At 45.3% G+C, this 25,362-nt stretch overlaps 1 protein-coding gene and 1 pseudogene across 1 annotated transcript in view; one reads left to right on the forward strand and one right to left on the reverse strand.

The window, feature by feature from the left end:
* Positions 1-5,110, forward strand: part of LOC125947755 (uncharacterized) — a 40,866-nt pseudogene extending 35,756 nt beyond the window's left edge.
* Positions 5,111-13,806: 8,696 nt separating this feature from the next.
* Positions 13,807-25,362, reverse strand: part of LOC119462538 (sodium-coupled monocarboxylate transporter 2-like) — a 69,514-nt gene continuing 57,958 nt past the window's right edge. Inside the window, exon 10 of the mRNA XM_049673029.1 lies at positions 13,807-13,899. Within this exon, the coding sequence (XP_049528986.1) occupies positions 13,807-13,899 (93 nt within the window). The remainder of the gene's footprint in view (positions 13,900-25,362) is intronic.

The raw sequence follows: 25,362 nt of genomic DNA on the forward strand, positions 1-25,362 counted from the left end.
TATAGAATGAAGGTAGTACAAGCCTACGCCTAACCTCGAGTCACGATGATGAAGAAATTAAAACAGTTTTGTGAAGATGTTAAATTAGCAATGAGAAAGGTGCAAACTCAGTATACTGTAGTCATGGGCGACTTCAATGCAAAAGCGGGGCGAAAACAGGCTGGTGAGCAAGCAATTGGCAACTACGGCATCGATTGTAGGAACACTAGAGAACTGATGTTGGTAGAATTCGCGGAAAGGCATAGGCTCCGAATAATGAATACCTTCTTCGGGAAGCTCAGCAACAGGAGGTGGACCTGGAAAAGCCCTAAGGGAGAAACAAGGAGTGAAACAGATTTCATACTCTCTGCCGATTCTAGCATAGTGCAGGATGTAGAAGTGTTAGGTAGGGTAAAGTGCAGTGACCATAGGTTAGTGAGGTCTAGGATTTCTCTCAATTTAAAGAAAGAAAGAATAACATTATTCAAGAAGAAACAGGTCAACCTACACGCAGTAAGGGTAAAAGCAGACCAATTCAGGCGGGTGCTCGCAAACAAATATGCAGCTTTAGGACAGGAAGATGAAGATAACATAGAGGTAATGAATGAAACCGTAACTAGGCTGATCTCAGAAGCAGGCATTGAAGTGGAAGGTAAGGCACCAAGGGAACTAGTAGGTAAGCTCTCTGAAGTAACAAATGAGCTAATAAAGAAACGACAAAACATGAAAGTGTCAAGCTCGAGAGATCAGATAGAATTCGCTGAACTAGTCAAAACTGATCATCAACAACAATTCCCCCTACTGCAAAACCCTTTATCCAGTGCCCAGTGTCATGCCTGATTATGGGCCCGGTGTCGCGCGCTGGATGCTGCGACGCTGGCAAGGCGCGGCATACTGGGAGGCGCTGGGCTTGGGGTACTGGTGCGAAATGCAGCTCTAGATCGAGAAATACGTGGTGCCTGGCTACCTTATATATGTTTCCGAATACAAAAAGAAACAGAGTACGTTGTAATGCAATAAAAAAAGAAAAGTAAAACCCAAAAAGCCCACTAGCATTCGGACCTCCAACCTACAGATCTCAATCCCACTATCTTACCACTACGCCACGCCGATTCGTGATTACCGATCATATTTTGCTTTGTCAACGCGCAGAAACAGTTGCAGCTTTGCACAGACGTCTCGCACGGACATGGTAGATGCCCATATCGCCTTCAACTAAAAATTACGCCTCTATCAGAAAGAAAAAGCTGTTGTCCGTATTGCATTGTATGCCTGGAAATGCTGCAACACTGGTTTGCTTTTGCGATTGGTATATTAACTACGAACAAAGCCTTAAATGAACCGCCGACCCGGGATCTCGTACGGGCTGTTACTGCCGATTTGAAAGCCGTTTCTTGTTCTTCGCGTAAAGTTAATGCAACATTTCCATAGCTCGACAGTGCTTTTCAATCGACACGTTTGTTTAGTCACTTATCTCCGTCAGAGAAGCGGTTGGTTAATGCGGCTGGCAGCCTTCGGCGACCGCACATATAGGTATGTTTATAACGCGTCATATCGTCTCTCATCGCTTGTTATGCTGACCCTGTAGAAACGAAAAAATGGTCTGTTTAAAAACACGGATGGGAAAGATGAACTACAGAGTGATTTATCCTCGTTAGACTTGTTGATTCCTCAGCCCAGACGGGCCGATAGAGCATAGACGGACTCGGCGGGTACGGTAGGCCTAGCCTTCGGGGGAAGCGAACGATCTCGGTGTGGGTGCCTGGCGAATGCGAAAATGTTTGTATTTGAGCTTCAGAACCTTTTTAACTAATATTTTTAGTACACCATAGAAAGTGGAAGCGCACGCATCGCCGCAGCTTCGTTGTCGGTGCGATAATATCAATCAGCGGCAGGCTTCCTGAGGTCTTTAGGATGGATAGTTAGGCGTGTTGGTTAAGCATGATCTGAAGTGAAGGCGTGAAAACGACGACGGACGAAGAGAGAGCACACATACACACCCAGGGTGCCTAACGTAACCTAACAAACACGCCCAACTATCCATCCTAACGTCGTATATTTCTTGTACATCGGGCGGGCGACCTGTGTGTGTGTGTACTCTCTCTTCCTCCGTCTTCGTTTTCGCGCCTTCACTTCAGATCCTTAGGTCTGTTCGAACGCGTCTGAACGGCTGCTGGGTTTCGTGTCGACTGTACAACACTGCGACAACTCGCAGTCATCGGTTGCGTACAAACTACTAGCAAACGAGGCGTTATCTGCGTTTGCGTAATTTCGTTCACGAATACAGCTATCCGCACAGTCAAAAGGGAAATGTACAAAGCGAAAGTGATCTGAAGTGTCGCATATGCATGGGCTAGCTGACGCACCTTTATTCCAAGCTGCAACAACGCTGACACGAAACAGACATTTATGATCCAAAGTTATAGCTCTATTTAGGACAGGAGTCTGTTGTTTAGACAGGAGATGCCCATGAAGTTGTATCAAGCATTTAATATTCAACAGCGCTTATACTCCGGCAGTGCAGCACAAACTAAACCAGCGCAGTCTCCACTACGAGCCAGCGAACTCCAGCGACAGCCAGCGCATGTACAGCGCACACCAGTGCGCCCCAGCGTCAAAGCAGTGAAACCAGCGTCTCGTCCAGTGTGACCCAGCTCTTATCCAGCGATCTCACCGGTGTCGCAGTGACTCCCAGTGACTCCCAGCGTGCGCCAGCGTCCCCAGTGCCATCCAGTGTCAAAAAGCACGCTGGGTTCACACTGGAAGGCACTGGAAGCCGCTGGTTTTCGCAATAGGGAAAGTAAGGGATATTCGAAATTATAACTTGGAAATGATTGAGGAAGCTGTAAAATATGGCCGCAGCATGAAATCAGTGAGAAGAAAACTTGGCATATGGCAAGGCAAGATGTATGCACTGAAAGATAAGCAGGGTAATATCATCAGCAATTTCGATGACATAGTAAAAGCAGCGGAAGAATTCTATACTGATCTGTACAATACTCAGAGCAGCCAAGCTACTGTCATTAGAAGTAGCGATGAACAGGATACAGAGGCTCCTTCTATAACTAGCGATGAAGTTAGACGGGCCTTGAAAGACATGATCAGGGGAAAAGCTGATATAGAAGATGAAATAACAGTAGATTTAATCAAAGACGGAGGAGATATGCTTGAAAAGCTTGCGGCCCTTTATACGCAATGCCTCACAACTTCACGTGTACCAGAGAGCTGGAAGAAAGCTAACATTATACTATAATGCATAAGAAGGGAGACGTTAAAGAATTGAAAAATTTTACACCCATTAGCTTGCTTTCAATATTGTATAAAATATTCACCAAGATAATTTCTAATAGAATCAGGGCAACACTTGACTACAGCCAACCAAGAGAACAGGCTGGCTTCAGGAAGGGATATTCTACGATGGATCATATCCATGTCATCGATCAAGTAATCGAGAAATCATCGGAGTACAATAAACCTCTCTGTATGGCTTTCAAACATTATGAAAAGGTCTTTGATTCCATAGAGATACCAGCAGTCATAGAGGCATTGTGTAATGAAGGAGTACAGGAGGCATACGTGAATACCTTGGCAAATATCTACAAGGATTCCACAGCTACCTTGGTTTTTCATAAGAAAAGTAGAAAGTTACTTATCAAGAAAGGGGTCAGGCAAGGAGACGCAATCTCTCCAATGCTATTTACTGCATGCTTAGAAGTATTCAAGCTCTTAGACTGGGAAGGCTTAGGAGGGAGGATCAACGGCGAGTATCTCAGCAACCTTCGCTTTGTAGATGACATTGTCCTATTCAGCAACAATAGAGACGAATTACAACAAGTCATTGAGGACCTTAACCGAGAAAGTGTAAGAGTGGGGTTGAAGATGAATATTCAGAAGACAAAGATAATGTTCAATAGCGTGGCAAGGGAAGAAGAATTCAGGATCGCCAGTCAGCCTCTACAGTCTGTAAAGGAGTACGTTTATCTAGGTCAATCACTCACAGGGGATCCTGATCATGAGAAGGAAATTCACAGAATAAAATTGGGTTGGAATGCATATGGCAGGCATTACCAAATCCTGACTGGGAGTTTACCACTGTCGTCGAAAAGAAAAGTGTACAATCATTGCACTCTGCCGGTGCTAAAATATGAGCAGAAACTTGGAAGTTAACAAAGCTCGAGAACAAGTTAAGGACGGCACAGAGAGCGATGGAACGAAAAATCTTAGGACTCACGTCAAGAGACAGGAAGAGAGCAGGGTGAATAACACAGCAAACGAGGATAGGCAATATTCTAGTTGACATCAAGGGGAAAAATGGAGCTGGGCTGGCCACGTAATGCATAGGATGGATAACCGGTGGACTATTAGAGTTACAGGTGGGTACCAAGAGAAGAGACGCGCAGTCGAGGACGGTAGAAAACTAGCTGGGGTGATGAAGTTAGGAAATTTGCAGGGGCAAGTTGAAGCAGCTCGCGCAAGACAGAGGTAATTGGAGATCGCTGAGAGAGGCCTTCGTCCTGCAGTGGAGATCAATATCGGCTGATCGTGGTGATGATGATGATGAAACTAAAAGGTAGTGAGTTGTCACTATCTGAAGAGTTTTTTAGGCGGGTACGTGGAGTACGGAAGCTTTTGTGGACGAAAGGCGGAAAAGTATGAAAGTGAACTTGGTTTATGATAAGCGATATATTTCCGGTGCTTTGTTTGGCTCGGACCCTGATAAAAAAGCCCGTTATAAGCTCAAGAAAGCAGGAAATCAAAATTGACAACGTAAACAGAAACCTGGACCTTTAGTAATATTTAATATTGCCACGCGTTAGTAACGCTGGAGGACGAGGACGAAGAAGTTGTTTTGACGGCTGCTGCTGCTAGCACCAGTAAACAGCCGTTCGCTCGGAACTGACTGCTTGCCTTTTCCTCGCGCGACAAACTGGTTTAGGTGCTGGGTACTCATACGTCCGATGCCTGTTGGTCCTGAACCAGAAGCTACCGACGCCAGTACCTCAGGGACTGCAGAAATCCATCGACGCAGCCGTCGCCTCCAAGGGCTCCCACCGTAGTACAGTCCCCTGACAAGCTCTGCGAGGAAAATGTCAACAGCAACCGCAAGCCAAACCGAGCAGATCCCAAATGATGCTGTACGATGCATTGTCAACGCGCCTCGCACGCCTAACCCGTTCCATGGCGACGTCTTTGAGGACGTAGAGCACTGGTTAGACATTTTGGACCAGGACGCCACCTTTAATGACTGGGACGATCGCCGTAAGTTTAAGAACGTCTACTTTTCCCTTTTACACGCGGCAAGGGTGTGGTAAGAGAACCGCGAAGCTTCATTTACCAGCTGGCAGGAGTTTCACCGACTGCTTCGTGACGCCTTCAGCACCCCCGAAAGGAAAGAAAGAGCCGAACAGGCACTATCTTCGAGGTTCCAAATGCAGAACGAAAGCATCGCGATGTTCGTGGAAGATTGGTCCGTCGGGCAGACCCACTAATGCCAGAAGACAAGAAGGTGCGTCTGTTAATGCGAGGAATAAAAGAACGGCTTTTCGCAGGCCTCGAGCGCAATCATCCTACAACAGTGTCTCAGTTCATCCGTGAGGCAGCAGTCATAAAACACATGCTTCGGCAGTGGCTATCGCAGTATTAAAAATTAAATTATGGAGTTTAGGTGCCAAAACCACGATCTGATTATGAGGCACACAGTAGTGGGGAACTCCGCAAATTTGGACCACCTGGGGTTCTTTAACGTGCACCTAAACTAAGTACACGGGTGTTTTCGCATGCCGCCCCCATCGAAATGCGGCCGCTGTGGTCGTGCTTCAGTCCCGCGACCTCGTGCTCAGCAGCCCAACACCAAAGTCACTGAGAAACCACGGCGGGTTATCGCAGTATGAACGCCTGGCCACCATGACTGCGGCATGCTTGCTTGTACCTGCAAATGAGGACAGGGAGTCCCTTACCGATCTAATACGGCAGGTTGTTCGAGAAGAACTCCGGAAGTATTATGCATCGGCACCGGCACCTGCGAGTGCCGCGGCTCTTACGGGCGTCATTCCGCAGGAAATCAGGCAGGTGTAGTTCATTCCTCGCCACTGGCGCGAACCAAACTTCCCACGCTCTCGTACGCGAATGCTCTTCGGGTTTCTATGCCGTCCACGGCCCGTTTCTCGCAGCCACCTGCAGGGATTCCTAGACGCTTCCCAAGCCCAATCCGCCGCATGACTCTGCAAGCAGACTTTCCCCTTACAAAAAATTCTAGTAACTTTCAATTAAATTTTTTTAGACAAATGTTGCTAAAACCTACGAACGGTCTATTGAAAGTTCTCAAACCGTTTTTAAACTTCCATAAGTACTTCATACCAACATCCTGTCGACTATTGGCCACCGATATTCAATTAAAATTTCACTTCCAAACTTTCTTGAAACGATGAATGAACATCCTTCAAACATTAAAAGCAGGGCATCTTTTTACTTCTTAGAAACATCCTAGCAACTTTTTTCCTACTTTTTGCCGTTCGCCCTAGAAACATCCTTGTAACTTTTTTCCAACTTTCTGTTGCTTGACCTAGAAACTTCCTAGTAACTTTTTTCCTACTTTTTGCTGTTCGCCCTAGAGACATCCTTGTAACTTTTTTCTAACTTTCTGTTGCTTGACCTAGAAACATCCTAGTAACTTTTTCCCTACTTTTTGCTGTTCACCCTAGAAACATCCTTGTAACGTTCTTTCAACTTTCTGTTGCTTGCTCTAGAAACATTCTTGTAGCTTTTTTCCAACTTTCTGTTGCTCGCCCTAGAAACATCCTGGTGACATTTATCGACTTTTTCCAGCATTTTTTAAAAATTGTCTGGTAGTGCTCTGATGCAACCTTGAACTTATAAAAGTGTGTACCTGTTAGCGAAACACACCAATCTTTTCAAACACTGATGTTTATTTTCCAACCCTTTCATACATGCCATAAGAAGCCACAAGCAAGCAGTGACTATAATGTGGTCTGGATATCTCCCGCGTTCTTGATATCCCTCTTGCTGCAAGCCTAAAGGAGGAAAAATGCAATAATAGTTAGCCTTATGAATTGTATCTGGTCGAGATAGCATGATGCAGTCATCCACAAGAATTTGACTTCGAATGACCCACAATCAAAACGAAGATTCCAACTGACTGCCTTGCCACACATACTTAGAATGGCATTCACACCTCTGGGGTGCAAAGCTTCTTTTTGGGCGACGTCCTTGTGGGTATTGGAACGCCACCCAAAGAGTGACTGAAGCATTGCTAAAGCAAAACTGCTGCACATAATATGCATGTGTTACATGTAGGAATCGTACACTTGTATAAAGTAGCTGTAAATCAGTTGCAGTAAAGATACTCAAAGTTTTTAGAACGGCTTCAGCGAGATATGCTGAACTCAATAAATGCGATGACATGTGTAAAGCACTTTTTGCCTAAACCATGTCTTTAGGTGGTAGAAAACATTTTTATAGACCCTCTAGTGCGCATTATTCACAGTTTCAAAACTCAATTTGCTAAAACCACAACAAATTATTATATTAAAAAGTGACTACTTCAATATGTTCACCAAGTGCAGGGCAGCTTGAACATGAAGCAAGCTTCCTTGTGACATCTCAGTAAATCCGAGGTAGTGAGCATGTGGTACCACAAACCACAGATGCACACATGTTCTGGGCAGTAGTCAGCACTGTTACCATGTCACTGGAATCTTGTGTATTAGGCAGCTGACAAGTAATATGAAAGAAAAGGTAAAAAGGATTGTTTGCATTTCAGATAAGTGACAGCAAAGAACAAGCTTTATCCAATGTCAACTGGAGAAGGGCAGAGACACACTGAAAAAAAGTGCCAATGTAACGGCGAACACTCAGCATTCAGCTGTAATGTCGTGGTGGCTTGCAAGTACTGCGCTGTGCGGACTGTTGTGATTTAGCAGTTTGCGTTACCACCTCAAATTTCTGTAAAATACAAAGGAGACCAGCTTCCTGCTTGAAGCCAACCTGCACTTCGGGTGCAAATTGAACTTGTCACATTAAAAGGTTATTGGTTAGTTATATGCTTGAGGAATTACCTTCTGATACTGTGGCTAGGGATTCAGCAGCTACCTAATAAAGACGAAAATATTGCTGTTTCTATGCTAATTTTAGGAGATGAAGTACGGTACGCAATACATAAGTGTGAGCGATTAGAGGGATCAATATAGGCGCACAGGCAATAGTGTGAGAAGTGAGCTTCACAATACTCCATAATAAAAATGACAAGAAGATACACATCTCGAAACCTCGTGGTTCTCAACTATTATCTTAAAAAGGCAAACTGACTACATTAATACACAGTCTGTACAGAGTTTATCATGCAGTTACTCTAGTCAGGGTTATAGTTAGCTCAGAGGAGGCTAGTTAAAGGTAAGTTCATTAAACTGATGGCCCCCCAGATGACCAACAGTGATATGCAAGTGATTTGCCACTAGAAATCATAAAAATGGCACACACAGTAAAATGATTGCATATTACAGAAACATATCCTACAACGCACAATGCAATGACAGTTTTGTACGCACCTTTGTAAAAGCACGCAGATCAGGTGCTTTATAGTGGTGCTCTCCAGCTTGCCGCAGTGCTGCAGGTTCCTGTGGGATGCCTCCAGAATCCGAATAGCCTTCAACTGCAAGAAATGAATAATTTATTGCAATGTGAATCTAGAAACCTGTCATATCTGTGTAATACTGGTACAGCTACATTAATGCGCGTCTCGTACGAATCTTTCCATTATATCTCAGGAGGTTACACAGTTATGTTGTAACAAGTGAGATTCCATGCGGGAATGCAGCAAACATAAGACTACCAGAAAAATCACCGAAACTCAAATATGTAATAAAGCAAAAGAGCATTGGATTATGAAAAAAAATATTGAGCACATGAAAAGTCTTTTGAACCTTAGGCCGTGTTTGTTTAGCGATGATATTCCTTCTTGCTCTTCGTCAGTGGTTTGACCGACGCGCCGCCCGTGTTATGAACTGGAATAGCCGGCCGTTCCCGGTGGGTGGTAAGAGTGACGTAGGATAGAGCGCAAAGTAGCGCCACGAAATCGCAGCCCTTACTTTATTACTACAAGGCACAATCATTACCTATGACTGGAAGAGCTGGCGTACTGTTCTTTAGATGAATATGTATATATAGTAAAAGCCAGCGTCTGATTGGGATGTCTCAATTAAAAAGAAACCTCGTGATTGCAATATCTGCGTATATCTGCCTTGCAATATAGAACACGACAGGTTCTATAGTTCAATATAGAATACAGACAGGTTCTCGCGATGCGGGCTTTGAAAGTGAACTGTATACAAAAAAGTCTTCATATAAGCTAATATGTGCGCAAGCGTCAAACATAGCTATCCTGTGCCAACGCGTGAAGCCCATGACACATCGACGTATACATACACACCTGCAGTGTACTCGCGGAAATGCTTAAATAATGAATAATTTTCTGCCGGGAAACTACCCAACAAACAGTAACTTGCAGTGTTTCCATAATTGTGTTCCCATTCAGTCAGAGCTGTTGCGTTTGCGCACCGCTTTTCAGCCGGCGCCCAAGTCTGGCTCATCTGTTCCGGACGATAATCTGTTTCGCGCATCTGCGCTGATATGTTTTCACTCGCCCTTTGATCACGGCGTTCCTTTATAAAGGACTGCGGATCACGCCGTTGGCGCTTCTTTTTGTACACCTTCTTTCGGCAAGCATGCCGAATTAAAAGTACGTTTTTCCTTCTCCCGGCGTCTTCTCCCGGCTTGGAACCCAACTCGGCCAAACGTAACGGAGCAATCAGACGGGGTAGCATACTTCACAGGAAAATGCAAGTACGCGATAACATCAACAGAAGCTTTCGTAAAATTGCTTACTATATGTGCACCAGAAACATGGACAACTTACGCTAAGAATGCGCTCTGCTCTTGTTACACAAAGCTCATTACATGAACCATAAGCTACAACAACGCGCACACGCGCCAAACTTGCTTACCTTTCAAGACGTAGTCAACAAACGCTCTTTCGTCTCACGGGTACCGTGGCACCAACTCTCTTTCGGGTGCAAACACTGTAGAGCTGCCGATGAACTACAGCACCACGAATGCACAACCTACAACAAATTCTTCCATACACTGAGATGAAGCCCCAGTACCAGACTTTTCACGAGAGAGCGCAGGCAGGCGGGAACAAATGCAGCTTGGACGGGCGCAGTAAGACACTGTTGACACTGGCGTATCGCACGAAACCCACGGCGAACACACGGTGTTTCAGGAGTCCAGAGGTTGTGCGATGGTTAATGCACACGATAAGAAGCACATTTTGCCTAGGCACTTCTAATATAAAATTCAACTACCACCTCACTGCAACGAGCACTCGCGCACAGCCAACGTGGTTCATGCACTACAGCAACTTGGATTGGATTGGATTAATTGGGAACAAAACACTGCAGCAGCGTCACACTGCGGTTAACGAAAAGGAAGCTGCCTCCCTGATTCGCATCGCTTCAGGAGCATAGCCTTCGAGATTCGCATTTGTCACTCAGGGGAAGTCGTAGCTGAAGCATGAGCCAATCCACCCGCCGCCTGTTCGGCTCCGTCTGCTTGAAATGACGGACGGTCTACAGGCTAATATGACACTTACCGAGCAGATATCCATGGTCACCGCCCATATACACGTTAATTATGGCGTCAAGTGTAGTGTTTTCGAGAATATGGGCCCTAATCTTGAATTGATGAGACGATATTTCCTCTTAGCGTCAGGAATAAAGGTAACAAAACGTGGCGATGGCTGGCGTGCTACAGCAGCTGAAGCTTCGGCTGAAGTGCAACAGGCGTACTGCTTGCGCGCAAGCGCAAACAAACAGATACGGCCATGCCAGGTACACAACTGACTACTCAGTAAACTGACAATCGTAAATTATTCACTTCTGTGCCCAAGCAAGCATTTACGGAATCCTTGCTGCCGTACGAATCCCGCCAATATATCAACACAACAATCACCCGCAGTGTTGAAAAGAAAGGCTCTTTTAACAGTGACCGCAGGTACTGCATTTGCGAAAGTTTTGTGTATAATTTGCATAAAATCGTAAAGGAAAGGTTTCTTAAGAAGCCGAATTCCGAAAAAAGGTAAGTATCGTGAAAACAAATAAATGGCCTTACGACATGTTAGAAAGTCATAGGCATTGTATAGTTCTGCTGGTGCTACTGTAATATGGGGAGTAGCGGTAGCGTCTCTGCCTCACACGCAGAAGTCCCGGGTTCGAGTACCAGTCAGTGTACAACTACCTTTTTTTTTGAAGTAGGAAAACGTTATATACAATTTCACTGGGGCAGGGTACGATATTTTATCTTAGCTACTGCTAATTATATATGCACGCGTAATAACAAAAATTATTCTGTCTCCTCACTTTCTCTTAAACTGCAGGAAGCAATTATCAGTATGACACTTAGTTTATTCGTACTAATTATTGTATTACCGATATTGCATGTTATGCTTCTTTATTGCTGTGTTAAATGAGCAAATGAATGAAACAAATACAATTGTTATAATTTTCTTTACACAAAAGTAAAGACAGAGCCTACCAACTTTCCTTAAACTTTCTTTAAACTTTCTTCAAGCGAAAACAAGAACGGAGCCTATCAACTTTCTTTAATGGTGCTTCAAACAAGCTTTCTTCAAACGAAAATAAAAACAGAGCCTACTAACTTTTTTAAAGCTTTCTTTGAACAAACTTCGTACAAACAAAAGTTAAAACACAGCCTAGCTACCAACTTTTTTAAAACTTTCTTTAAAGAAACTTTCTTTCAACCGAAGTAAAAACAGAGCCTACCAACTTTCTTTGAAAAACTTCCTACAAACGAAAGTTAAAACAGAGCCTAACAATTTTCTTTAAACTTTCTTTAAAGAGACTTTCTTCAAACCGAAGTAAAGACAGATCCTACCAACTTTCTTGTAAGATGTGTTAATAGAAAGTAAAAGTAGATAGAGTGTTACTAAAGTTGATAGAAAGTTGGTAAGAGTTCTAAAGAAAGTAAGGAAGTATTTTTGTATGGGTCGTCCTGGTCCGCGGAAGTCAACGGTATGGCGCGCTCCCGACAACTATGCGTTGTGCTACCACTGTGGGGAGGCTGGACACTTGTATCGCGACTACCAGTGCCGACGGACTGGTCTGCAGGGATACCACCCGGACGCCCGTTGCCCGCGCTATGGCGAACGCCCGCACGAAATCGAGGAATACTTGGAAAGCAACAGTCAGCCTCCTGTGCCTCCGCGAAGGCAGTCGCGGTCGCCATCACCTCGTCGGCACGCATCACCAAACCGTGCTCGACCCGCCTTTGATTCCACTGGAGTCACTGGCGGAAGCCGCGCCGGGGAAACTGAATATGGCGACCTCCGGGGGTGGGGCTGCTGTCATGCGAATAGTCAAATATCCTCCGCCGACGCCACCCCCTCGCGACGTACCGCTGACGCCTTCCTTCGAAACCACCAAAAGAACTTCTGCTGCTATTACTGCTTCCGTCGACTGTAACCCGTACTGCACTTGTCGATACGGGAGCTGATTACTCGGTGATGAGTGCCACACTGGCCACTCGGCTACGCATGGTGCTGGCAGTCTGGAACGGTCCACATCTGATCACGTCTGGAGGACACTTCGTGTCACCAATTGGACGATGCACCGCCAGACTTGCAATTTGTACGTCGACCTTCGTAGCGTCTTTGCTTGTGTTGCCCAAGTGTTCTCGGCTGGTTATATTGGGCATGGATGTTCTTCAGGAATATGGGGCAATCAATGATCTGCATGACTTGTTCGTAACTTTTTTTAACTATGTTTCTTCGAATTTCGATGTCAAGAATGAACATCATCGCACGCGTTTACGTGAGGTCGATGACTGCGTAACATTACCGCCTTGTAGTAGCATATTCGTCCTCGTTGAGTGCCCAGAATACCCCCTAGATATAGGAATCGCCGAAGGTAACCTCACCATTTTGCTGGATCGAGAAGTCGGCGTCGCACGAGGTCTCGTGGAGCTCCAAAATAGGCAAACCACGATCCTAGTTACTAACTTCAGTGGCAAATACAAGCACTTTGCGAAACATACCACCATGGCCTACTTTGAAACACTGGACGGGTTCAGCGCATGTTCTTCGGTAACTACAATCTCGATGCAGAAAAACAGCGATGTGGACTTGACCAGTAACATCAACGTTAATCCACAGCCTGAACAACCCGAAGTGGAGAGGCTTCTCAGTGTACTATTATCTTTTAGCGACTGTTTTTCCACCACGTCGAAAGTCAAGCAGATTCCTCTAACCAAGCACAGAATCACCACTGAACCCACCATCCCACCTGTTCGCCAACACGCTTACCGCGTGTCGCAGAGAGAACGGGATGCTATTCGTCATGAAGTTAAACAAATGCTGGATGATGTCGCTGAACCATCGACAAGTCCTTGGGCATCACCTGTTGTACTAGTTAAGAAAAAAGGCGGTTCATTACGATTCTGTGGCGATTATCCGAAAGTGAACAAGATCAGAAAAAAAGACGTTTACCCCATTCCTCGGATTGACGACTCTTTGGATCACCCGCGGCATGCCCGGTACTTTTTTACAATGGATCGACGTAGCGGGTACTGGCACATTGAAGTTGGCGAACGGGACCGGGAAAAAATGGCATTTATAACACCGGACGGTCTCTATAAATTTAAGGTCCTCCCTTTTGGATTGTGCTCCGCTGCGGCCACATTTCAACGCATGATGGACACGTTTTATCTGATCTCAAGTGGCACTCGTGTTTAGTCTACTTAGACGATGTAGTTGTTTTTTCCACCACGTTTCAGCAGCACATCGAGCGGCTTGAGGCGGTTCTTCAGGCCATCCGCACCGCTGGCCTGTCTCTGAAACCAGAAAAATCTCACTTTGGATAAGAGGAGCTTAAGTTTCTGGGTCATATTGTCAGCAGCACCGGCATTTGCCCTCACCCTGACAAAGCCACGGAAGTTGCTTTGTTCCCGATACCGAATACAAAGCACGATGTGTGCCGATTTATAGGGCTTTGTGCGTATTACCGCCGCTTTGTGCCAAATTTTTCTGAGATTGCCGAACCTTTGCAACGACCCATGAAGAACGACGTGACATTTGTTTGGGGCCCGGCACAATCCGACGCTTTCCACTACCTTCAACGCCGACTCCAGACACCGCCAATCCTTGGTCACTTTGACACAGAGGCCCACACAGAAGTGCATACGGATGCTAGCAACATTGGTCTCGGAGCGACACTCGTACAATTTCAAGCTGGTGATGAACGTGTCATTGCCTTTGTCAGCCGCACGTTGTCTCTTGCTGAAAAAAACTACTCAGCAGCTAAAAAGAATCTCTGGCGGTCGTGTGGGCTATCCAGAAGTTCCGGCCATACTTGTACGGACGCCCCTTCCGAGTCGTCAGCGACCACCGCCACGGTTGACTGCCGAATCTCAAGGACCCTTCAGTCCGTCTCGCAAGATGGAGCCTTCGGCTGCAGGAATTTGATGTGACAATTGTCTTATAAGTCTGGTCAGAAACACACCGACGCCCATTGTCTGTCCCGCGCCCCCGTCGAATCCGCACCAAAAGATACTGACGAGGACTGTGGTTTCCTTTGTACTCTTCCATCTCTAAACGTGGCTCAACAGCAACGCCAAGATTCAGAGCTGGAACCCTGATTGAATACCTTGAAGGACGCCGCCAACAAACCGCACAGCATTTCGTGCGTCACGTGTCCTACTTTCTGCCTACGCAGCGACATCCTCTACAAGGGGAACTTTCATCCAACGGAAACCGTTTTCCTTCTCGTTGTTCTCGCTTCTCTCTGCCACGACATTTTACGCGCATGCCACGACGAACCAACGTCCAGGCATCTTGGTTTCACGCGAACTCTGGCAAGGATCAAGCAGAAGTGCTACTGGCGAAAACTTACAAAAATCATGAAGCAGTACGTCAGAAGTTGTCGTGATTGTCAACGTCGCAAAGTTCCACCAATAAAACCAGCTGGTCTGCTTCAGCCTGTACGACCTCGTTGCTCTCCTTTTGAACAGGTCGGGATGGATTTACTTTCCCCGTTTCCCAAGTCTTCAGCTGTTAACCGCTGGAATGTTGTCGCCACCGATTACTTGACTAGGTGCTGCGAAGTCCAAGCCGTTCAGCGAGCTACTGCTTAAGATGTGGCCAACTTCTTCGTCAAAAATATCTTCCCGAGACATGGTGCTCTAGCTGTCGTCATCACAGACCGTGGTACGGCCTTCACTGCGCAGTTGGTCCGATAGATTCTGCAGCAGAGGGGTACAACGCACTTTTTGGCAACTGCGTATCACCCTCTGACGAATGGGTTAACTGAGCGTCTCAACAAAACGATTGCAGATATGCTTTCCATGTATGTCGCCACGGATAATAAAATTGGGATGAACTGCTCCCGTATGTGACATTTGCGTATAACACTGCGCTTCAAGAAACCACCGGGTTTCCTCCTTTTCGTCTGGTCTACGGACGCGACGTTACCATTATGTTCGACGTGATGCTCCTACCAACTTCGCCTGATACGACAGAACAGGCGCTTTTGTTCCGCTTGCCGAAGAAGCGCGGCAGCTTGCACGACAACGAATTCTATCTCGGCAAAGTCAAGATGCTCGTCGATACAACATACGCCACCGGGACGTAACATACGAGCCGCGAGATCTCGTCTGGGTTTGGACCCCTATGCGTATACATTGCAGGTCCAAGTTGGAATACGCTAGCGCAAGACAGGGGTAATTGGAGATCGCAGGGAGAGGCCTTCGTCCTGCAGTGGACATAGATATAGGCTGATTATGATGATGACGTCTACGAGGCCGCTCAGAAAAATTATTGCGCCGTTACTTTGGACCGTACAAAGTTTTGCATCGCCTAAGTCAAGTCCACTACGAAGTTGTCCCTGCATAAACATCGCACCAATGTCGTAGACCACGTTCCTTTGACATTGTTCACGTCACCAGGATAAAGCCTTACCACTCGCGCTGACTCTAATTTACAAACTTTGTGGTGCGGTCCCTGTCTTCACACCCGTTATTTTTCTCATTTCTTTTATTTTCTCCCTTTGGTATTTAACCCGTCACCAACTTTTGTAGCTTAACTTTCACTGTTCTTTCCTGTAGCGGCATCGAGACGATACCTCTTTTTTTGGAGGGAGGGGTAATGCCACGCGTTCGTAACTCTGGAGGACGAGAACGCAGAAGTTCTTTGGTTGGCTGCTGCCGCTAAACACAGTAAAAAGCCGTTCGCTCGGAACTGACTGCCTGCCTTTTCCTCTCGCGCAATATAAATATTAGGAGTGTGATTAACAAGCTTACTGATTTAGAGGCTGTTATTCTATCATATAACCCAGATGTTGTGGTTTTAAGCGAGACATGGCTAAGTGATGAAATATACGTATGATAGTGAGTTCATTCCTCTTGGCTATAGTGCATTCAGAAAAGATAAGCAAGGGTGGTGGTGTAGCCATTCTTTTTAAAGATAACATTTATATAGTAAAAATGGCTTCTTCTTTCTGGGGTTCTACGTGCCGAAAGCAGTTCTGATTATGAGGCATGCTGGAGGGCTCAGGATTAATTTGGACCACCTGGGGTTCTTTAACAGTAAAAATGCCTGATGTAATAGACGTTGAGTGTATATTTTACAAAGCCTACCATGAAAAGATCAGATATATTTTAGCTGCTCTGTACAGACCTCCTAGCTTCCACGTTAATGTTTTAGATTCAAAACAGTACATATACAAACATGTGAAACCCGATGACCGTATTATTCTTTTAGAAGATTTTAATTTCCCAAATGTTGATTGGGAAACCATTTCGCTCAGAAATGATCACGACCTTTTAAGTGAGGCTATGCTGGACATTACCTTTTCCTTTAATTTATTGCAGTTAGTAAATTTGTATACTAGAATTCACGGTAACTTTAAAACAATCTTGAACCTCTTCTTTGTAAGTGGTGCTATAACTAGTCAAACCAGCTGCAACGTGTTTCCCGGTATATCAGAGCACGAGGCTGTATTGTTAACAATAGATAATATAAATATGAAAGATAACTGGGATACCGTTCGTTTTCGCAACTTCTCTCATGCGGATGACGTCTCGATGTAGGCACGCTTGCATTTCATTTGGTTTCATTTTCGGAATGTACGGTAGACGTGCATAAGCAATGGAAGCGCTTTAAGCGCATTTTTAATGATTGCATTGAGAAGTTTTTACCAATTATTGTTAAGAAAAGAAAGAAGAGCTCCTGGATTTCTCGGCAGACGCTCAGATTAAAGAGGCAGCTGAAGAGGTTAAAAAAAGGGTTATATTTCACCAAATCACCAACAAAAGTTTGTTTTGTCCAAGCTTCGAGACCAACTGGCTTCTGACAAACAACGTTATTATGAAGAATCGCCACCCAGGCCACGGCGGCCGCATTTCGATGGGGGCAAAATGCGAAAACACCTGTGTACTTAGATTTAGGTGCACGTTAAAGAACCCCGGGTGGTCCAAATTTTCGGAGTTTCCCAATACGGCGTGCCTCATAATCAGATCGTGGTTTTGGAACGTAAAACCCCATAATTTAATTTTTTTTTGAGAATCGCTGCCCAAATTCATCACGACGTCACCGAAAAAATTCTGGCGGGAAGTGTCGCCGAAACATTGTCAATTCGATGTATTTGAAGTTGATGGTGTTCATTTAGATAATGAATGGGAAATTGCTAGCGCATTTAGCGAACACTTCCACGCTGTGTTTACTTGTGGTGATGGTGCATTACCTGTTTTAGACAATGATGATGATGATGATGATGTGTGGTGTTTTATGGCGCAAGGGCCAGTTGTGGCCAAAGAGCGCCATGCCAGTGTTTGTGAATGTGCAGTGGGGCGATAAATTCTGAGAAGTAGATGAAGCGTGGCTGTAAAAGGGCCTAAAAATAATCGCTGTAAAATGCGTAAAATATACATGTACTAAAATCATGGCAATGACATGAGGTGTGCTATGAAATGAAGAATGCATTGAGAGGTAATGACACGATATTTAAAATATTTAAGATGCAGTAATTGGCAAGAAGCACTACTGCCTAAACAGAGCCCTTGAACCACAAGGGCCTGGAGGCATGTGCTATATAAAAAAAACTATCACAGCGGCATCCTCTGGAGAGAGGATGCGCTACGAACTAGTTGGGCTAATAACATGCAGGACCACATGGTTCAAAAAATCGACGACTGCTTTGACATTAAAAATCGGTTCTTCGCCAAGAAACATAATGGGGTGAAGCGGGACATGATATCGGTACGCTTGTGGAAAATATTTCTTTCTTTCTGTTTCGGCTTCCCGGCACTCTACGAGGACATGGAGGACGGTCAGCCTCTCACTACATCTACCACAGGTTGGAGGATCATTTCCATTCAACAGAAAATTGTGAGTACCATATGTGTGTCCTATTCTTAGACGACAGAACAGGACATCAGTTCGTCGTGTTTTCGTTGCGGGTGACCAGAAACCTAACTGTGGCTTAATTAAGTGAAGCTTATTATTTGTTTCAGCGTCCCACAAGCGCTGCCAGTGGTCTCGCAGTTTTCTTCGCAGAAAAGGCTTCAGATCTGCGGGAGGAATAGTAGCCGCAGGATTAGTAGCTTGCGATTTAGTCGATGTGGCCAACTGGTCTGCAAGCACATTACCCTCAATGCCTCTATGGCCAGGCACCCAGCCTATAGTCACATGCTGGTTAGATATATACGCTCTGCATAAACTGGAATAGAGCTCAGTAAGTACAGGATTTTTGTTTTTGCAGAGTGACATCAGAGCTTTCACCACGCTTAGGGAGTCTGTAAATATAATTGCTTTTTGAAGTTTTGATGCCCTTATATGATTCACAGCCGACAATAGTGCATAGGCCTCAGCCGTAAAGATACTCGTTTCCGGGTGGAGTACACCGGATTCCGAAAAGGATGGGCCGACGGCTGCATAAGATACCCCGGCATGTGACTTGGAAGCATCTGTGTAAAGCTGTGTACACGAGTATTTAGACTGGAGTTCTAAGAAATGCATTTTAATGTGTGCCTCTGGCGCGTGTTTAGTGACCTACAGGAACGATGTGTCACACTCTATGAGTTGCCAGTGCCACGGCGGCAACAGTTTCGCTGGAGCCATAGGACATTGTTCAAGCAGTGGAACACCCATTTCCTCACTAAGATTCCTCACACGCAAAGAGAACGGCTTTCTTGCTGCAGGTCGATTATGGAAGAGTGTGGCAGCGGTCATGTCATTTATAGTTGAGTAAGAAGGATGTTTAATGTTTGCTTGTACTTTCAGAAAATACCTGAAACTGTTGTATGACCGCTGGAGATGAAGCGACCACTGATTCGACTCTACGTACAAGCTCTGGATTGGACTTGTCCTGAAAGCACCGGTCGCGAGACGGATACCCAGGTGGTGGACGGGGTCTAGTATTTTTAATGCAGTGGGCGTTGCTGAATTGTAAATTATAGATCCGTAATCAAGGCGTGAGAGGATAAGACTTTTATACAAGTCAAGCAAACACTTTCGATCACTACCCCAAGTCGTACGCGACAGAAGCTTTAAAAGGTTCATTGTCTTCAGGCATTTTGCCCTCAGATACTTAATATGGGGAATAAATGTAAGCTTCGAATCTAAAACAATGCCTAGAAACTTATGCTCGCTGCTCACAGAGAGCGCATCTCCTTTGATTGCAATACTTGGGACTGGCGTTACGCCTCTCTTGTTAGTAAAGAGTACGCAAGTGCTCTTCTGGGGATTTACCTTAAAACCATTTTCATCTGCCCATTTGGACAATTTGTTTATTACAAGCTGCACTTGTCGTTCGCAGATGGCAATATTGCATGACTTGAAGGCTATCTGCACATCATCGACATAAACAGAATAAAACATAGTGCGTGGGATGACTGTGTGCAGGGAACTCATTTTTACGATAAATAGTGTGCAACTAAGCACGCCCCCTTGTGGCACACCGGTCTCTTGGGTGAATGACTTAGAAAGAGCGTTACCCACTCTTACGCGGAATGTGCGATTCGATAGGTAACTTTCGATTGTGTTTAACATGTTGCCACGGACACCCATCGCAGAGAGATCTCGGAGAATGCCGTAGCGCCATGTTGTATCGTAAGCTTTCTCTAGGTCAAGAAACACTGAAAGACAGAACTGTTTATGTATAAATGCATCCCTGATATAACTGTTTTAGACAATTCCTTGCCCCATATTGTTGATTTGTTAATAAGTGAACCTGGTATATTGCACATGCTCCTAAAGCTCGATGAAAAGAAAAGTTCTGGTCTAGATGGCATACCCAACACCTTCCTACAAATGCATGCCGAATGGGTCTCTAAATACTTGCACATTGTGTTTTAACAGCGAAGCTGTTTAAGCCAGCCGTAATTTGTGCGTGTGCCACGAAGTTATCATCATCATCAGCATTGGCTCGAGCGTCGTCGTCTTCTTCCGCAGTTTAAGCCAGCCGTAATTTGTGCGTGTGGCACGAAACTGCTGCGCCGTAGCCAGGGCAAGCAGGCGACGCCACACAGACACGGCTTCGCCGATCTCCCGCCAACTGCGCGCTACTGCGCATGCGCCGTGACGTCATACTGGTGCGTCTGCGCTCACCGCCCGAGAGAAATAAATACATAAATTCGGCCAGCTTTGCTGAGCCTTGAGCTCTGCGCGGCCTAGTGCAAGCTTTCGCCCTTTGACGTTCGTTAGAGGAAGGACAACTCCCGAACAACTAGTCGAGGGCCCGAGTGGAACCACTTTATAAAAGTGGCGCCAAACAGTGTATAAAGAATTACCGTTCAATCTTTTCAATCTCCAACATTTGTAAACAATTCGAGCACATAATACAGAAACATATTTTAGATTTCTTAAATAAATTTAACATCTTGGCCGAATTTCAACATGCTTTCAAGAAAGGGTATTTATATCAGCGCTGGATATCAGCGTATTTCAATAATCGCCACCAGTTTGTTCAGTTCAAAAGCCATCAATCCGACCAATTAATTACTAATGAAATCAGGAGTCCCACAGGGCTTGGTTCTAGGGCCACTTCTTGTTCTCATATGCATAAATAATATAGTAAAAGACATCCCTGTTAAAATCAAACTGTGCGCAGACGACTGTGTTCGCTACACAGTCAATCGGACCAGGCATTGTTAAATGAGAATTTTCAGCACGTTCTTTCATGGTACGAGCGTTGGCAGATGTGAACAAACTTTGAGAAAACTGTTTTAATGCGCGTCACTCGTAAAAAGAGACACTTGGAATTTCAATAACAATTTATTAATTTGTTTCTGTTTGAGGTGTCCTATTACAAATATCTTGGGTTATGGATTTGGAATGATCTTAGTTGGAATAAACATATCCAATACGTTGCAGCTAACGCATACCGGAAGGTAGTTTTCTTGACAAGAGCACTAACCCTAGCTACCCTCGCTGTTGGGCGATTAGCACACAAATCTATTGTCTTCCAAATATTAGACTATGCTGTTTTAATATGGGACCCCTATACAAAAGCTAATGTTCAGAAAATTGCCAAAGTGCAAAGAATAGCCGTTGAATTCATTTACAACAATTTCAGACGCAGCACAGTTACTGAACTTTTCATATGTGCTAACCTATGCCCTTTGTCCGAAAGAAAAAGCTCATAAAGACTAAAGATTTATATATATTAATTAAAGGGCAGGCTAAAGTTGACGTTAGTGAATGGATTTCTTTTTCCTCCGGTTATTCGACACGTCAGAGAGACGACCTAACATTAATGCCTTTTCGCTCCTGTAATGACTGCGTTACGGATTCTTTTTCCGGGAACAGTCAGGGACTGGAGTAATCGTAGCAATACCTTTGTCGAAGCAGATTCATTGTCTGTTTTTTCATCCCTTTTGGACAAGTGAAACATAATTTATGACTTTTTGCAGCGTAATTTGATGTCTTCTTTTTTTCTTTAGAATAGTGTTATTTCTGTAATAATGAGCCTGTTTTATGCAGATTTTGTAACCTCTGCATGTTTCTTCGTGCCAATATGTAGTATATTCTTTTACTTTGTATCCCACCCCGCTAAAACTACTCTGCAGTAGCAATAAATAAATTTAATAAAAAAATACTTCGTCGACTGCTGTTAGTATCAGTCGTGAGAAGGGGATCATGCATGTCAGTGCCAACGACTCCGATGGACACGGGACTGGGTGCAGCTCTCCCCTTTGACATGATGTTCGGAGCTTTCGGCGCTGACAATGGCTGCAGGAAGCGACGTATACCTCGCTTCACTGGCGGATAAGCCAGGCCAGTATAAGCGACCTTTGATGCGTTTCTGGAAACCAAGGAGACCAGCAGTCATGTCGTCGTGATAGGCCTTAAGAACATGAGCGCGGGGAGAGCGAGGCAAAACAGGCACCCAGCGTTGGCCGTCAGGGTGAAAGATATGGCGGTACAAGATGCAGTTGCCGAGCTTGAGTTGCGTCAGCTGTCGACAAAGGCGGGCGTTGGGCGGGGGCAAAGTTCCCTGAAAGGGGCCTATGATGCGCCGACAGTAAGAGTCAGCGAGTTGGTGAGATATGAGCGATTCATAGTTATCAGAAGGAATCTGGTCTGTAGTGGTTAAGGACAACACATGCGTGGAAGGACGGTCCGAAAGCTGGTCGCGGAAGGTAGGAGCGGAACCATTGCATGGCGACGTAGGAAGCGGCAGCAAAAAAGCGCATCTGCGTCCTGCTTCTTTTTACCACACATATATATAATAACGAAGTCATATCCTTGCAGCTAGTGCAAGACAGGGGTAATTTGAGATCGCAGGGAGAGGCCTTCGTCTTGCAGTGGAAATAAATATAGGCTGATGATGGTGATGATGATCTTTGCAGACAGATAAACCAGTTACCAAGGCGTCCAAACAAGTTCTTGAGCGTGGAACGCCAACATAAGCCATGGTGGACCGTAACGATGGTAAAATTGCAGCTGTCAAGATAAGGTCGAAACTTCTGTACCGACCAAACGACAGCTAGACACTCCTGCTCAGGGATGGTATAATTCTTCTCGGCGTTTGTCCATACGAGGCTTGCGTACGCGACGACCCTCTTACGTGAAGACTTATCTCACCGTAGGAGAATACCACCGATGCCGTGACCACTAGCGTCCGTATTTAGGAGTGTGGGTGCGGTTTCTTTGAAATGGTGAAGTATTGGTTCAGATATGAGGGCGTTTTTCAGATATGCAAACGCTGATTCGCATTCTTGAGACCACTTAAAGGGAACACCAGAACCGAGTAATTTGTGCAAAGGTACAGGTATTTGGTCAAAATCTCGTATGAATCGGCGAAAATAGGAAGCGAGGCCAAGGAAACTCCGGAAATCTATGGCCCTTTCGGGGCAAGGGAAGTGAAGAACCGCTTACACCTGGTCGGGATCAGGACGAATGCCGTCCTTGCTCACAATGTGACCCAAGACCTTAAATATCTTGCTGGAAAAATGTTACTTTTTTGTGTTCAGCTGTAGGCCAGCGTTGCCAAGGCCCGCGAGAACTTTGTCGAGACGTTGCAGGGGTTGAGAGAAGGTAGATGCGAAAGCAGCAATATCGTCCGGATAGCACAAGCAAGTCTTCCACTTCAGGCCACGCAGAACGGTGTCAATCATGCGTTCGAATGTTGCGGTAGCAGTGCAGAGGCCGAATAGCACAACATTAAACTCGTATAACCCATCTGGTGTTGAAAACACTTTTTTTTTTGTTATCGTCCTCATGAATCTGCCAGTAGCCCGAACGCAGATCGAGACTCGAGCAGTACTCGGCATCCTGCAGCGAATCCAAGGCATCGCCTATGCTAGGGCATATAGACATCCGTGCGTGCGATCTAGGTTAGTGCCCGGTAATCTACGCAAAAGCACACAGAGCCATCTTTTTTTTCATACTAGAACGATGGGGGTTGACCAAGGACTAGCGGAGGGGCGTATTATCTTCCGTTGCAGCATGTCGTCTACGTTTTCTTCAATGACTTTCCGCTCGGCGAAAGATACGCGATATAGTCGACGGCGAACGATGGACCTGCCATTTGTCTCTATCCGATGCATGGAGACGGAAGTCTGTCTCGATGAAGTGGAATGCGCGTCAAAAGAAGCTTCATGCTTTTTCAGCAAAGCAAGCAACTTCTGTGACTGCGAAGGGGTCAAGTCGGAACTGATGGCAGCTGCAAGGGCAGAGAGATATGCGGAACGTCCAACAGATGGAGCTTCAGAGGAAGCCGCTTTAACGAAAAAAACAGAGAGAGGCCCTGATTTAGTGGCGCAAGCCAACGTAGTGCCCTTAGGAATGCGAAGTTTTTCGGAGGTCGGGTTTGTAGCGCAGAGGAATGGGGAGCCATTGTCAAACCGGACCAGCCCTGATGCAAAGACTGGTCTCTTTGGAGACTATTCCTTTTGTGAAACGAACACGTCACCCCGCTCAATGACATCCGACGCGATAGCAACAATTTGCTGATGGCAAGTAGGTAGCTCGGTGTCTTGTGCAGCAAGCAAGCGAAATTCTGGCGTTGAGCCGTGCTCCCTCAAGGGCTGTAGAAGATAGCGCAAACCTTTCCTTTTCTCATAACGAACCACTTAGAAGCAAGCGAAGTGGTGCGTCATCTGAATGAAGCGAATAGGCGGTGTCGATCATGTGGAGAACACATTACTGGCAGCGGATGGGAGCGGTCGCCGTAAAAAGAAAATCCCAGCTGCGGGGCACATGAACTTTGCACTGCGAATTACACACAATGCAGAAATGTCTGAAGTAGTCGTAACTCAAGAAGGAATACTTAATTTATTGCTACAGATTGACGTCAAAAAATCTCCAGGTCCTGACAATCTTTCAAATGTTTTTCTTCGGCGTTACGCAGAGCAGATAACTCCTTTTTTGCATACAATTTTTGTAGCGTCGCTTCAAACAGCCACCCTTCCGATGGACTGGCTCCGTGCCAAGGTCCTCCCGATTCACAAAGGAGGTAATAAGTTGCTGGTAAACACTTACAGACCGATTTCACTCACTAGTTGCTGTTGTAAAATGATGGAGCATATTATTAGCAAAGCAATTACCTCCTACTTAGAAGATAACAATCTACTTTACCCCAAACAACACGGGTTTCGTAAAGGTCTTTCTACCGTAACTCAACTCCTCGAAATAACGCATGACTTTGCTACAGTAATTAACTCGAGACTTCAAGCTGACGCAATATTCATAGACTTTTCCAAAGCTTTTGACAGGGTGCCCCATCCAAAATTAATTGACAGGCTTAAGAATATCGGGATTAACACTAACGTAGTACACTGGATAGCCGCCTATCTCTC

The sequence above is a fragment of the Dermacentor silvarum genome, chromosome 8 (genome assembly GCF_013339745.2).
Source record: "Dermacentor silvarum isolate Dsil-2018 chromosome 8, BIME_Dsil_1.4, whole genome shotgun sequence".
Classification (NCBI taxonomy): domain Eukaryota; kingdom Metazoa; phylum Arthropoda; class Arachnida; order Ixodida; family Ixodidae; genus Dermacentor; species Dermacentor silvarum.